Genomic DNA, 12792 nt, shown 5'->3' with positions numbered 1-12792 from the left:
TTGAGCACCATTTGGTTTGAAATATCAGTTAATGCCTTTGGTAGGCTTATTTGTATAGTAAAGCTATTTAGTGTACAGCATTTATGCTTGAAACGTTATTTTCTGTTCAGCATTATTTTATGTTGAGGTTTAACTCTGTACGTTATTAGTCTAGTGAATTTATTTTTGGTATAGGATAAAATATATGTTAAGTAACAATGTGTTCATATTTTTGGTTGATCTTAATGAGATTAACCCAAAATACAAACTCCATGAATACAAAGATGATGGCTTGTATTTATGAAGCTCATTTATTTTGTATCTCATGTAAAATCTCTGGATTGTTTCTAGGTGCGGGTGTTATTTGTGCAGCCAATGAGTATGGAGATGCTAACATGCCGCTTTCTTTCTCTCTGGTCGCTGTAAATATTCAGAAGATGCCTGTCGATTTTCTCATGGCAAAATTGTAGATGTTTCTGACATCCGAGAATACAGGTATGTACTGCACAAGGACACTTCATTTAATGTAGAAATGAGATGCAGCCATACACAAATGCAATACCCATTGTTTTACATGTTTTTATTACTTATCAGAGAAAAAAAGTAGACCATGCAAAATTGACTCAAACAGGTAGTGAATCACCATCACTTATGATTGATATTGTTGCATTTCTCTTAGGGGTTAGACATACTCTCCAGCTTACCTGTTTTTACTTCTTTGTAACAGTGACAAGATCTAGAGACCTTTAGTTTATTTTTGACTTGTTTAGTAGATCACCTTCGTAACATATTGAGGGTTATATGCTCATACTCAAAGTCCTTCCATGAACGTCACCTTTTGTAAGAAGGTGGCCTTTTCTAATTGTCCACTTTAAGACAAGGGTCATTTAGCACAAAGAATCCTACAGAACTGTTGCAAACAATTTTGCTAGATGGAAATTCCAACCCAGCTGGTGCAGTCACATGGACTTTGTCCTTGTAATGTGTTGTGGAGTGTACATTTAATCACAAAAGTCACTATTTTCCCTCCTAGAATATGTCTTCAGAAAGCACGTATACGTGCTGTTTCTAATAAGTAAGCATGTTTTCTATTACAGAAGACAGTAGACACTAAGATTCAATGAGTAAATCATATATTTTCATATAAAAATGAGTTTAGATGGCATTAAAATCAGGACAGCCCGAGCTGTTGATCATAATTCACAAATTAAAAAAAGAGAATCAGGGAATCTTTGTGAACATTTCCCACAAACAGTTTTGTGTGATCTGAGGAACTTGATCCCATAAATAGTTATTGTAGGAACCATTAGTGAAAAACACTCTTTGTGCTCACTATTTCATACTGAGATTACAACAATTTTAGGGACAGACTTCATAAAATTGTAATCCGTCCCTTAAATCAGGAGAGTGTTAAATGTCACAATATGTGGACTGTATCTAGTAATCTAAAATAAGGGTTAGGAGCAAACTGCATGTCTGATTTTGATTCAGTTTATTTTCATGATCTTTATAATTCAGGGGGTAATAGTAGTGGTCTGTATGCTTACAAAATGTATTTGAATAATTTCCCGTTTATCCAGAGAATAACTTTTTCAGCTTTAATGACCCTTGTCGTTTCAGTGCAGCTGTTATCATTATTAATACATAGTCAAGCCAGACAATTGCATTGCAGTGCTAGATAACACAACAGTCAGTCAAATATTGATTCATGTTATATAAGGGGCCTTGTGTGGAAAACTTGTGAAAATATTGCATTTTTAATTATGCACAGTGTCTTTTGGTTTCGTAAGTGTGGTATACAGATAAATGACATATTTTGTGAAATTATTTTACATCCATTTTTATAGTGAGCCAGTGTATGAAGACCTACAGCCTGGAAGCAGGGTTTTAGTTCAGCACAGTGAGGACTTATGGGCAGCGGCAACAATCCAGGACATTTTGGAAGACAGATCAGCATTTTGTGTGAAGTACGACAAGAGCAAGAAAGTGGCAGAGGTGCAAGCGATGCAGATGATACCCTTGATTTGTGAAGATGGGGCACACAGTGAGGTGGGACTACCATTCATCTATTCAGCAGTCTTGCCATACAAGTTGCCTGAAGCACTTCATTGCAAATGTTGTATCATTTCAAATCTTAAATCTTTATGAATAAAATGTATACTGTATATATACTTGGGAAAGAAGAAATGGTGAAGGTAAAATTGTTACATTAAGTGCCGGCTAACTGGAAAAGCAGTCTTTTGGATGTAATGGTGCAAAAAGTGGCAGGAGATATATCTGATCATAACATGATTGAACTAAAAGTGTAAACAGTATTAATAAGTGGAGAGGAAGAGTTAGAAATATTGATATAAGTGGGGTTAAAGACAAGTATGTTTTATAAGTAAAAAATGAAAATAGCCTATACAGTGCTTCAGTACCGTATTGTCATTTTTGAGTACAGTATTCAGAATTCATAAATGAGGTCAATGGTCAACATGGCACGTTTAAGGTTATAGGAGGATATTTAGTGGGGAAAAAAACAGTAAATGGTAGGATATTTAAATACATATATTGAAGGAGAATAGGCAGCTGCAGGATAAGAGAATAAGTATATGTATTAGTCTTGGATAAGGCAAATGAAATAAAAAAGTGTACATTGAGCTTTGTCAGTAATTCTGAGTAAGTATATTAGGAAGAAAAAGTTGTTTTAGGTAAATAAATGTGAAGAGATTTCTCATAAAAATTAGCTTTCATGCTCTCTGTTGCATTTCTTAAAAGAACACATTTTCAGCATCATAAATTCAATTCTGAAAGTAAGCTTATTCATTATCTAATTCTTGTATTTTCTGTATTTATAATTTTTTGTCTCTTCATAGTGATGTATATTGAAAACAATCTCTCAAATAGATTTGTAGGATAAGGTTCAGATTTTTTTGGTAATTTACACTAGGTTCTAATTTTTACCAAAATGTCACTAATTAATGTTCATGAAGAAAAAAATCACTGAAAATGTGGTCATTGATACTTTAATACCTTAAGCTGTGAGAGGAAATTGTGTCTTGCATACAGGAGCCTAACTTTCCAACTTTAATGTAGATCAGTGGTATTTTTAATCATTGACAATACATTACTTTCATGATTTATTGACAGGAATCATCATGTGTGGTTTTAATATAAAAACTGGTGTTATACTGTAAAAATTAAATTTATCAGAGTATTCAGTTTATTTAATTTCTGTTTTCAAATGAATTGCAATTTTATAAATCTTCGACTTTAAATTTATCAGGAAGCTGATTCTGGAAAAGAGGGGAACCATGAAGAGAGTTCAGTAAAATCTGGTAACGAAGAGATGACGGATGAAGATGACAGTGACGACGAAAGAAGTGTCTTTGTCCCTACAAACACCTGGTTTCAGTGTTCACTCACGCAACGCCTTGGAGACTGGGAAAAGTACACAACGGTAAGTACAGCCATACCCTTCGTAATGGGAATTTGTTTTATATGGTTTTTCAATTCGTTGTTGGTTTGTTTCTTTAAGCAATAAGAATTTGCAGTCACAGTGTAATATTTTAAAGCGATTTTATATTTTGAAAATGCAGGCCATAGCTGTTTGGTCTTACTTTTGAACTGAAAGCTGGTGATCACATACACTTTTAGTAAAATGTTTGACTGTAGGAGGTTACAGAAATTCATTCAGTAAGAAATATGGTTTTGAAACTGACGCAGGTAAACTAGCTCCTTGTTGGTGGTTACTACCAGCAATGTACATTATGTGGCAAATTGGGAATTACTGAAGGGCTTTTGCAGTCTGTTTGGTTCCTAGGTGTATCTTCTTGTAGCCTTTCACTTTGGTATCAGTCCCAGCTCCCTTTCATGTACTTATTTGTACCCTGTTTTATCCCCATCCAGTAGCCTGTGGATTGTGAGTGACAGGTGAAGGCGTCCTGACTTTGAAACATCATCTAAGTAAACCAGTAATAATGGCGGGCTCTGGTATTGCTGATGAATAATTGCATGGGAAAACAGTAGCCGTTATTGTTGAGGGTTAGCTGAATATTTACACTTTCACAGAAATGGTGTCCTGGTAGAGTGGGAAGGGTATCATAGCTAGGTTCATGATTGGTGTGGTGGATTATCAGCCTTCCAAACATGTTAGGCCTACAGAACTACTAGTGACTTATCATACTGATATCTCAAGGGTGGTAGTCTTATCAAGATTGCACATTTGTCAGCCAAGTGTCCCATCATAGAATAGAATAGAGTGTAGGATTTAGGCCAAAGGCCAAGTGCTGGGACCTATGAGGTCCTTCAGCACTGAAATGGAAACTGACAGAAAAAGATTTGAAAGGCGTAACAGGAGGAAAACCTCTCAGTTGTACTATGAATGAATTGTTAGGAGAAGGTGGAAGAATGGGGAACTCACAAGTTTGTGTGTTCTCTTTGATTCCCTGTAAGGGGCAACACTTGCAGTAAGCCTGTGTGGTGCACTATTGATGGTACCAAAAGTTCTTTGCATGATCCTTTTGGTCCACATGTATTGTTTTCCACCTTTCGCTCTGTCTATTTCCACTAATTCTCGTTTAAGGGGCTAGTCAGTTCAAGAAGGAGAAGACTTACTTATTAACCTATGGCTTTAGTAAATGATATGCATCAATTTTAGCCCAGAAACCCCATTCTGGGACCCTTTTCTGTTTTACCCTCTCAGTTAAGATAAAAATGCATACTTTACTCAGATTAATTGCTTAAGGCCCTTGTGATAATATTCAACCAGAGAGAGAGTTCCTTGTGATTATCTCTAGTTAATTTTCATTTTTGTAATCACCATAAACAAAAAATAATCTCTGCTATCTGAGCATATTGTGTGAAATTTTAATTGAATTGGTTAGAAGAATGATGGAGTTTTAAGTAATAAGTTAAACTTTGAAATACGCATATAAAAGTTGGAGCAGGCTGACTGATGCATCAGTTACTTGGAGCAAGGTTTCAGTGCAAGCTGTGCTTAGTGTTGTAATAAATTTTAGTGGTACTTCTTCAAGAAGTTATTGCAGTTTATTGTAACAATTAGTATACTGTACAGTACTGACCGAATTCAAATCATACACTACAGTAAGTGTATGATTTGTATTTGGGAAACAAATTAATCAGTTTTCTCTGCGCATTTAAGCACGACATATAATGATGCATTAGGCTCCAAAAGCGCTCTCCTTGTAGTAAGAGTGCATTCTTCATCCTTTTATGACAAAGCTTCTTTCTCTCCCTGTAAGTTCTAAGTTATGCTAACATTTTGCTATCAGGCTCACCAGGGTTTAGAGGTGTTTTCATGTCCTGCTCACTGTTCCTAGGTCTTAAGGTTCAGTAAATTTCTAATTGTATTTATTTACACAAATATATATTTTTGTCCTTGTTCCGCTAACAAGAAAGTAATATTTCTAGGGTATTGGCTCCAAGCTGATGCAGAAAATGGGATACGTCGTGGGCACAGGCTTAGGCCCGTCTGGAGAGGGAAGAGTAGAGCCTGTAGTGGCTTATGTATACCCACAAGGAGTCTCTCTAGGTAGAGTGAATATTTGTGTATTGTTATTGTTCCATTTTATTGAATCAAGTAAATTTACATTTTTTACGAATACATAATATAATAAAGTACAGATACCACTCTACTTATGAACATTCAGCTTACAAATATTGATACAAACAAATGGAATCGCAGATTAAAAAGGTGTTCAGAGCACTCCCTTTGTCACCCGTAAGTTCAAATTTTTGCTTTACACGTTTATTCTGTACGTACAGTATTGTATGCACAGTGTATTGTGTTTTAGGATGAAAAATTACATTACTGTATTGATTTTAAATCACACTGCACTTAGATAGGCACGAAGAGTACAGGAACCAACTTAAAGCAATTCAACGTACAAACGACCATCCGAAAGTAACTTGTTTTACAAGTAGGGTGGTGTCTGTAGTTGGGGTACCTTGTGCTGAACCTTTCATATTTTATTGATTGAATTTTCTGGAGCAGCACTGTTATCAGTTAAAGCTTTTAATTTACTAGTTAAATTGAGCAGGGGTTTACAGTTTGTAAGTGGTAAGTATTCCCAAGTGGAGGAGATACAGGCCCTTACAGTGTCTTTTCATATTGGTTGCATATTGATGTGTATGACAGTGTTCTTTGCTTTTCCTCAGTTTATTAGTAGTACAGTATACATTGTGATATCACATCAGTTTGATGTCAGTTCATGTGAATTTTAAGTTATTGAATTTACTGTCTTAGTCATGGTTGTTTGTTCAGTTATTCATCTGGTAATTTTATAGTTGTAACAAAAATATACCATTATAACAAAAATACCATTGCTATGATCACCTCCTTCTGTATAATTGTCACTAATGCTAATGTTTCTGTGCCACATAAGTGGTAAACCCCTTATGATGGGGAAAGAGCTTCAAGAATTGCTAAAAACTTTTGAGTGGAAGAGTACTTGAAATCAGTAAAAGCAAAACCAAGTTCATGGCAGTTGAAAAGGAAGCAATTTAAAAAAAAATGCTGCTAAGCCAGCGAAAAAATGTGACTGATGAAGACCTAGACCTGATATTATTAGTCCAGGCAGAAAGGCCATTTCAGTAGCCTGAAATAGATCTGATAATCTAGTAAAGGGCATCACTGAATCCAGCAGACTTTTATTGCCACATGAGGACCGTTTCCTTATCTTTAGCAAGAAAAAAGTGCATATACATAAAACCGTAACAATTTTTATTTTTTTGTAAAGTTATGAGAGCTTTATTTTACCAATTTGCTCTATGCACTTGTATGACTTTGATAAGTGGTTGCGTACATTTGTGAGAATGTTGCTTTTATCAGGCTTAGTAAATCTGTATGTTTAGGCATATAGTTTTTGCTTGGTATTGATAATCTTTGCTGTTGTGGTATCATGATATATAAACCAATTAACCAGTCATTATTCTTGCATTAATGACAATAAACTTCTTGAATTTATCTCAAATGGGAAGTAACATCACAAGAAAAAGCTCTGCTGTATAAAACTTATGTAAAATCAAAAAAGATGAATTGCTGATATTTTACAATATAAAACACACCTTTTACTTTTTCCTCAGAGATTAAACATAAAAATGTTAAAAAATGGATGCTGTGTAAGCACATGTTGTCCCACTTTGGGTTTTTCTACAGTTCAAATGTAAATGAATATAGCCAAGAAGTTAGCTTCCTGTGCTATGCAAAAAATAATAAACTCATTCTTGGAACCGTACAAGTGAACATAATTTCACTAAAGGGGAATCACTAGCAATGCAAGAGGCAAAAAGGTTACAACATCTTGGGAAATTGAAAAACTCGGAACAAAGAACTCAATTATAGAAACTTGGATTTAGTAAACAAACCCAAGCTTTATAATAGAGATGAGATTTGAGGGCTTGTTGAACTTGAGGGATCTCTTTTTACAAAACATATATATCTCCCTGTTTTGAGTTGAAGTGTCGGGCTGTTTTATGAAAAGCACTTTTAGATTTGTTATTTGTAAGAGGGGGATAATTTTTGTTAGAAAGGTTCATTTCTTAAAGCACATACTTTCAAGCAAAATTTCAGTGATATTTCCATTTCACTCACAGAAGCATAAAGAATTTATTTAATATTCATATTTACATTTTTAGGCATAATTAATTTTTTGGAATAAAAGCATTTCCCTGCTCGCTCGCCTGACAGATCGCTGTATGGAGCTGAGAGAGGCATCAAATGGAGAAGAGTTATTACAAGTGGAGAAGAGGCTGGAGAGAGAAAAGAGAAAGGAGGAAGCAAAATCTGCACAAGCAGCAGAAAGACTGCGAAAATCTACCTCGGTATTTGATATAATCAACAAGAAATTGGGTGGAAAGGGTAAGCATTGAATACTAACTGTAATGCCACAAAGTGAGAACATTTTACATAGACTGAAAATGGAGAACGTAATCTTATGTGCTTAGATGCTTCTTCACAGCTTACCATCCGCATATGTGGAATAGCTTAATACATTTTATTTTCATTTCCTTTTTCAGCTATGGGTAATGAAGATGATAGTGATGATGAATTCCAACAAAGACCTGTTATGAACGTGAGCAAATCAGTTTTACAGAAAGACACCACAAAAGACCTGAACAGAAAGAATTACCAGCTTGGTGAAAACATTAAGCAGTTACAAAGAGAAATCAGTAAAATTGAGGAGTCAAGGGATCGACACACAGGAAACATTGCTGCAGTAAAAGCTATAGAGACAAAGCTGCAGGGTAAAAAAATAGACCTCCAGAAAATGCAGGAAGCCGAAAGAAAAGTTCAAGGAGAGCAAAGATATAGAAAAGACAAAAGAAAATTTTGTGTCTTCTGAAAAGAGTGGTCCTTGGAGTGTAGTGCATACCTTTAATATTGTTTTCGTACTGTAAATTACTCTATAATGAACTCTATCACTTGGATAAAACAGAATACATCCTGGTAAAAATCATTTTGATAAATACTTCTTCCATATATACGACCCACGGCCTACTTCGCTTATTGCTTCAGTTCAAATCGAAATCTATGAACGTTTAAACAGAGAAGAGCCTGCTTACAGCACAGCTGTTACTCTTCCACCTACACATTTCCTTTTCAATAAAAAATAACCCCACTTTTACTTTTCAACATCTTAGATAAGTATAAACATGAAGGTTCATTTTCCACATTGTCATTGTTGGACCTTGACAAATGCTGTAACTAACCTACGATGCAATTTCTTTGATGGTGCTGTCGTTTTCTGTGATAATGAAAAATTGTAATGCAAAGTTAAACTTTTAGAAATGAAGTAAAAGTGTTCCTTATGTATAAAATTGGAAGTCGAGGGTACTAAGAGAAACGGGCTCATGGTCGGATAGATTACAAAGTCCTAGCATCTGTGAGCTCTTATGTTTTCTTTTCATACAGTGGGGGTTACGGAGTGCAGTACGCTTTCCATATAAATGGTCCAACATGATATGAACAAGAAAGGGGGTTGAGAGCAAGCAGCCAAAGGCACAAAAAATGGACATCACAAAATCAACATACTGTCAGCTAAAAGAATAAGTTTGGCTTGCAATCCAAATTATCATAATCCACCTACACCATTAGTGTATATCAACAGTTTTTAGGCTGTAAATGCAGTGTAATAACCTCTAATTAACACAATATTAAACAAAACATAAATCTGAAAAACTATATTATGAAAAAGTAAATACAAATAAAAATAACACAAATATTTGGTACTTCCACAGTCCATGTCCAATCCAGAAATCGTCAACAAATCCCCAGCCTCCTTCCTTGGGAGGCATGCTCATACATATATATATATATATATATATATTATAAAATACAATCACACAGTTACACTTACGCACTTCCAAAAGAACAGTGCATTAGTTTGAAGTTCACTGGGAGATTAAGAACACCGTTCAACAAGGTTCTTATGCAATGGCTCAGTGTGGTATTGAAAGAGATTGGAGGGCTGCAGGGTTTCAGTCTTATGACTGCTTGATGCTGACTGATGCTACACTTAACACTGTGAAAGAGATGCCTGCTAAGCATGCATTTTTCAAAAGTTCAGTTATCAGAGATGTTAATGAAATTTCTGATCACACTGAAAACAGTTGTAACTACGGAATTTTGTGAAGTAAATATAGCAAGACAAAAAACTGTACACGAGGAATTGTTTTCACAGGCCAACTGTACTGGAACAGCAACTACAGTGATGCAATAAACGTCAAGAGGAAGGACTCAGACACCTGAGAAAGTGTGTAAAATGGCTGGTAAATAAAAGCCCAAAATATTATAAATGCCCTCGCAAGAAGAAAACATTCTGAGCAGGTTGCCATGGGGGGATGTAACCCCCTATGGAAGTAAGAAATTACTCATGGGGGATTTGTCACCGTCTTTGTTAGCAGGATCTTATTTTATAGGTGTTTACTTAGTTGCTTGCTTTGAACTGAAGCCCTAGGCTGAGTATGGCACCAGTTTGTTCATAATTAAGTCACTTGAGTTCTTGTAAAAAAATCGGTTCTTTGAATGAAAAGGAACTTTTCTTCAATGTCCAGTAATAAAATTCTAAAATTTGTGTAATGCCGTCTAATGAGGTAGTGATATTATTAATACTGAAGAATAGAATCTTTCCAGAGAACAGCCCCTGAAAAGATGCTACCAAAGGGCCATAATTTCAGCAAGATGTTTTTATGCTAGACATTAATAGAATTTCGGTGTTGACATCTTTGATTCAAACTTCAGCCATTGCCGAAAGGTGAAAGCTTGGTACAATAGATTTCAATGATAGTTCACAAAATTTTCAAACAAATACTTTGATTTATCCTTAGTTTAGAGGTAGGGTTAGATCACACCTGCAGCACCATAATCATAAGTTATTTGGTTATGTAAGTACAATTATTTGTTTACCTCGAACCAGTCTGTATGTTTCCCTGCAAGACATGTTTATGTGTAAACCTATTTGGGCTAAACTGGACCTGAAATTGGGATTTATTTAGACTGAACTCAACCAAGAAGTAGAGTGTTACAATGAGTAAATACAGTGGTTAAGTTACCAAGACTGGAGTATTATAACTTTTGCCAATAGTTAAGACCTTTAGTTTGATGGTCAGGTTGAATTATCCGTTAAAACTAGCCACACTTCTGATGCACAAGGTATGGAAGCTTGTGTATAATTACCTTATTAAATCATTTCACAGCCCAATTGATATTTTCTTTCTACCATAAAATGCCTTACTCCTATTCTCTTGTTGTGGGTAGGCACATCAGAGAGCAACTAGTAACCCGAATTTTCAATCTGGAATTATTTAATTGCTCCAGTTAAATTAGCTAAAGCTTTCTGTGACTTACTAAATCTTATTTTTCTCTGCTTGAGCTATGGGGCTTGATATTAAATTGATGAGCATGGTCTGGCCTTGATTATAATATTGATTGCCCTTAGGACAAGTAGTTGACATGGATTAGTGAAACAGACCTATGCTAAATTTGGTGCTCTGTGTTGAACTTGATCCTAGCAAACAGACAGTTCTTGGGCCCTAAAGGTTTGAAGTCATTCCTCCCCCAACAGGGCATCTTTGGAGGGCAGGAAATTACCTGACCATAAAATCATGAACAGGTAGCAGCATGGACCATGATAAAGGATACCTTCATGAAATATCTGGCATGTAAAGAAGTAGAATTCTGAAATCATATGAACATGACATAAAAAGTCAGTTTCAGCACATATATGAAATTCTGGAAAATATGTTATGGTACAACATTTCCATCATGATTCCAAGTAAACAAGAAAAAATGCACTGAAGTTTCTTCGGTGCAATAGAGCCCATGAAACTTTAACCACTGCTTGGTAGTGGCCTATTCTCTATCGCTGCCAGAAGCATGATTAAATTAAATTTAACCTTAAATAAAATTAAAACTGCTGAGGCTAGAGGGCTGCAATTTGGTATGTTTGATGATTGGAGGGTGGATTATCAACATAACAATTTGCAGCCCTCTAGCCTCGGTAGTTTTTAAGATGTGAAGGTGTACAGCAAAAGTGCGGACAGAAAAAAGTGTGGACAGAAAGAAGTGCGGACGGATTTTCAAAGCCGGCGCAACAATTTCCTTTAGAGAAATAAAAACTGCTATTCAACAGTACAAAGTGTCAAGATTATATTCATAGAAATTCATGACCAGAATAGCCATAACTAACAAGTGAACATCTCAATTTTTTTGTGTTTGGATATGCTGTACACTGCCAAACAAGAAATATGAAATGGGAAATAAAAGAAACTGGATTTGAACCCACTCTCATTAGGGCATCAATTGACCGAGTTATCTACTATCACAACTACCAGGTCACTATGTTGAACTAGAGCACCAAAATCGCTGCAAACCCACTGGGTAGACAGTGACTGGAACCAGTACATTCCCCATAGAAATGTTTTCTTGTAAAAACTCAAGAACAGTACCTTTAGTTGGCAACTATTCTGTGCCCTGCCCAAGTGGTCTGACACTTGGAGCTTAGAAAAGACTAAAGACTCAGCTGAAAGATGACTAAACACTACATAAAGAATGTGATGAATAAAGTCATATAGAAAAACACCTAAAAAGAAGGTAATAGACACTGACACTAGAACACAAAGTTTAGAAAGGCTGATATAAGAAAATATGATTATACAGAATCACAGAAGCAGTAGGTCTTTCAAGATAAACAAGCAGCACCTCTGCTCAAAAATATGGCAAGGGGTCTGAAACCTAGTCAGTCCTCTAAAATAAGCACTACTAATACGGCATAAAGTCCAGGTCTCTAAACACAAGTATGATGTTAGACAAAATATATGATTCTGAAGACAACTGACATTTTAGACAAACATAACATCTATGATTTTGAACACATGTTAGACATAAAATCTGTGATTCGGAAGACATGTCAGAGAGACATTAAATCTATGACTCTGAACACAATGAACATGTTGGACACACATAACATACATGACAATAAAAAATGAGTAAAATGATACAAGAACAATATGACAGCATCGACAGAATTAACAATTACAAGACGAACACTTAAATAAAGTACAGAAGAAAACAGTAATTGTACATTTTGAAACAAAGATATGTACAAAAAAAAAATTGTATAAAAAAAAATAGAAGACACCCTTTCAACAATTAATAATGCAACTTCCAACAGATAAAACAGAGATGATAAAAGATTTTGCACCACTGGTCAAATCTTTTTACAATTATGCCAGCTAACGTCTATGGTCAGTACAAATAAAATCATGAACTGTGCCAGTTCAGGCATACTGAAAAGGAATTCCCAGACC

At 35.3% G+C, this 12792-nt stretch overlaps 2 protein-coding genes across 2 annotated transcripts in view; one reads left to right on the top strand and one right to left on the bottom strand.

The window, feature by feature from the left end:
• LOC136841782 (zinc finger CCCH-type with G patch domain-containing protein-like) overlaps nucleotides 1-10685 on the top strand; it is an 11701-nt gene extending 1016 nt beyond the window's left edge. The window contains 7 exon segments of the mRNA XM_067109070.1: nucleotides 331-381; nucleotides 383-474; nucleotides 1827-2028; nucleotides 3248-3421; nucleotides 5395-5515; nucleotides 7673-7843; nucleotides 8002-10685. Coding sequence (XP_066965171.1) covers nucleotides 331-381; nucleotides 383-474; nucleotides 1827-2028; nucleotides 3248-3421; nucleotides 5395-5515; nucleotides 7673-7843; nucleotides 8002-8327 — 1137 coding nt within the window. The 3' untranslated portion in view covers nucleotides 8328-10685.
• Nucleotides 1-12792, bottom strand: part of LOC136849763 (protein phosphatase 1 regulatory subunit 14C) — a 366597-nt gene that overhangs the window by 143171 nt on the left and 210634 nt on the right. The window lies entirely within an intron of this gene.

Source organism: Macrobrachium rosenbergii, chromosome 1, assembly GCF_040412425.1.
Source record: "Macrobrachium rosenbergii isolate ZJJX-2024 chromosome 1, ASM4041242v1, whole genome shotgun sequence".
NCBI lineage: Eukaryota > Metazoa > Arthropoda > Malacostraca > Decapoda > Palaemonidae > Macrobrachium > Macrobrachium rosenbergii.
This window is presented reverse-complemented; position numbering and strand designations above follow the sequence as displayed.